Source organism: Carlito syrichta, unplaced genomic scaffold (assembly GCF_000164805.1).
Source record: "Carlito syrichta isolate Samal-C Ts95f unplaced genomic scaffold, Tarsius_syrichta-2.0.1 Scaffold311903, whole genome shotgun sequence".
In the NCBI taxonomy this organism is placed as follows: domain Eukaryota; kingdom Metazoa; phylum Chordata; class Mammalia; order Primates; family Tarsiidae; genus Carlito; species Carlito syrichta.
Genome location: NW_007255999.1, coordinates 10,626 through 12,468, shown reverse-complemented (window position 1 = coordinate 12,468; position 1,843 = coordinate 10,626). Strand labels below are relative to the sequence as shown.

At 46.8% G+C, this 1,843-nt stretch overlaps 1 protein-coding gene across 2 annotated transcripts in view; it reads right to left on the bottom strand.

Annotated features, from left to right (window-relative positions):
- Nucleotides 1–1,843, bottom strand: part of UBA1 (ubiquitin like modifier activating enzyme 1) — a 20,316-nt gene that overhangs the window by 11,570 nt on the left and 6,903 nt on the right. For both annotated transcript variants that reach the window (XM_008069268.2, XM_021718180.1), the window contains exon 14: nt 1,301–1,456. In XM_008069268.2, the coding sequence (XP_008067459.1) occupies nt 1,301–1,456 (156 nt within the window). The remainder of the gene's footprint in view (nt 1–1,300; nt 1,457–1,843) is intronic.

Below are 1,843 nucleotides of genomic sequence, written 5' to 3'. Positions count from 1 at the left end.
GACTCCAACTCAAAAAAAAAAAAAAATTAGCCAGGTGTAGTGGTACACACATAGAAGGCTGAGGCAGAAAGATCACCTAAGTCTAGCAGGTCAAAGTGCAGTGGTCGTGAGCATGCCACTGCACTCCAGCCTGAGTAACAAAGTGATGAAGATTCTGACTCAAAAAACAAAAATAAAATATTATTTGGTGAATAAATGAATGAACAGGGTAATAAATCCTGGGCAAGCAAGCAAAACTGTCAAGTTTCCTACAGAAGGCTTCACAAAGAGATCCCTGTATAATCAACCCAGTTTCCATCTGTGCAGAGAAGAGTGAGCCTATCAGACTTAAACTGCAATTCTTGGAAAGGCCTGCTTCCAAGGGTGCCTGGTTCTTGGCTGCAGTCTGGGAACTTGGATTTCAGGAAGGTTTCCACCATTCCCTACCTGGTAACAGTGGTTCATTGTGCCTAAACTTCATGCCAATAATGTGGTTTATGCTGAACACCTTCTTTTCTTCTGGGAGTCTGGAATTTAGGTATATATCAGGTAGAGGGTACCTACCTACGTGACCAGCTCCAAGTAAAAGCCCTGGGTGCTGAATCTGTAACAAGTTTCCCTGGTTGGCAACATTTCACATGTTGTTACAACTTGTTAACTGTTATTACTGTAATAACTGTTGCTATAGGGAAATGAAGCACAACCTGTGCAACTCTACTGGGAGAAGACTCTTAGAAACTTGTACCTCGTTTCCCCCAGGCCTCAGCCCATGAGTCTCTTCCCTTTGCTGATTTTGTTCTGATTCTCTCCCTGTGATAAATCATAGCCACGACTACAACTATATGCTGAATCCTGTGAATCCTTCTAGTGAATTACCAAACTTGAGAACAGTTTTGGAGACCCTAACACACTGTCCATACCAGCACTGATAAGAGATCAAGGAAAAAGAAAAAAGATAACGGCAGATTCAATGGAAGGGTACTCAATAAGCGTCTGTTGAATGAATGACAGAAAAACTGAGGGAAAGAAGGGCTGAAGAAGGTCTTCTGGCAGAGGCAGAAAGATCTTTCCAGAAAAAATAGGAGAAAGAAAAGAAGAAAAGTTAGCCGAGCGTGGTAGTGCACGCCTGTAGTTCCAGCTACTCGGAAGGCTGAGAGGCAGAAGGATCACCAGAGCCCAGCAGGTCGAGGCTGCGGGGGCCAGGAGCGGCCACTGCACTCCAGTCTGGGTGACAGAGTGAGACTCCAACTCAAAAAAGAAAAAGAAGAAAAGAAGAAAAGTGATATGATAAAGCCCTACTCTCTACCCCCACCTCACTCACTGTGACATCCCAGGGCCGGAACAAAAACTGTCGGTTCAGATTTGACTTCTCAATGGTGTCCATGTCTGTGACGATGATCTCTCCGCCCTCTCTACAGCCCAGCCCAATCATGGCAAAGTTCTTGAGCAGCTCACAGCCAATGGCCCCTGCACCCACCTAAGAGTAAGTCAAGAACAGAGACAGAGAATGGTCAGGATGACTTAGGTTAGTGCAAAGTTGCCCATCACCCCTCGCTCTTCCTGGAGTGAGCAGGAGAGAACAAAGTCTAATGCCACACTCTCAGGTCCCAGAGCTGTAAGAAATGACCCAGTCATTTAAAGGAGGCATCAGAGGGACACACCAGGCTTTCCTTCAAGATAACGAAAAGGGCAAAGGAGCTATGAGTATAAGAACCATGCCTGAGTCCGGGGGTTCAAGACCAGCCTGAGCTGGGCTCGGTGGCTCAGCCTGTATCCCGCACCTTGGGAGGCTGAGGTGAGTGGATTGTCTGAGCCCGCGGGTTCGAGACCCGCCTGGGCACTTGGCGAGACCTCATCTCTACAA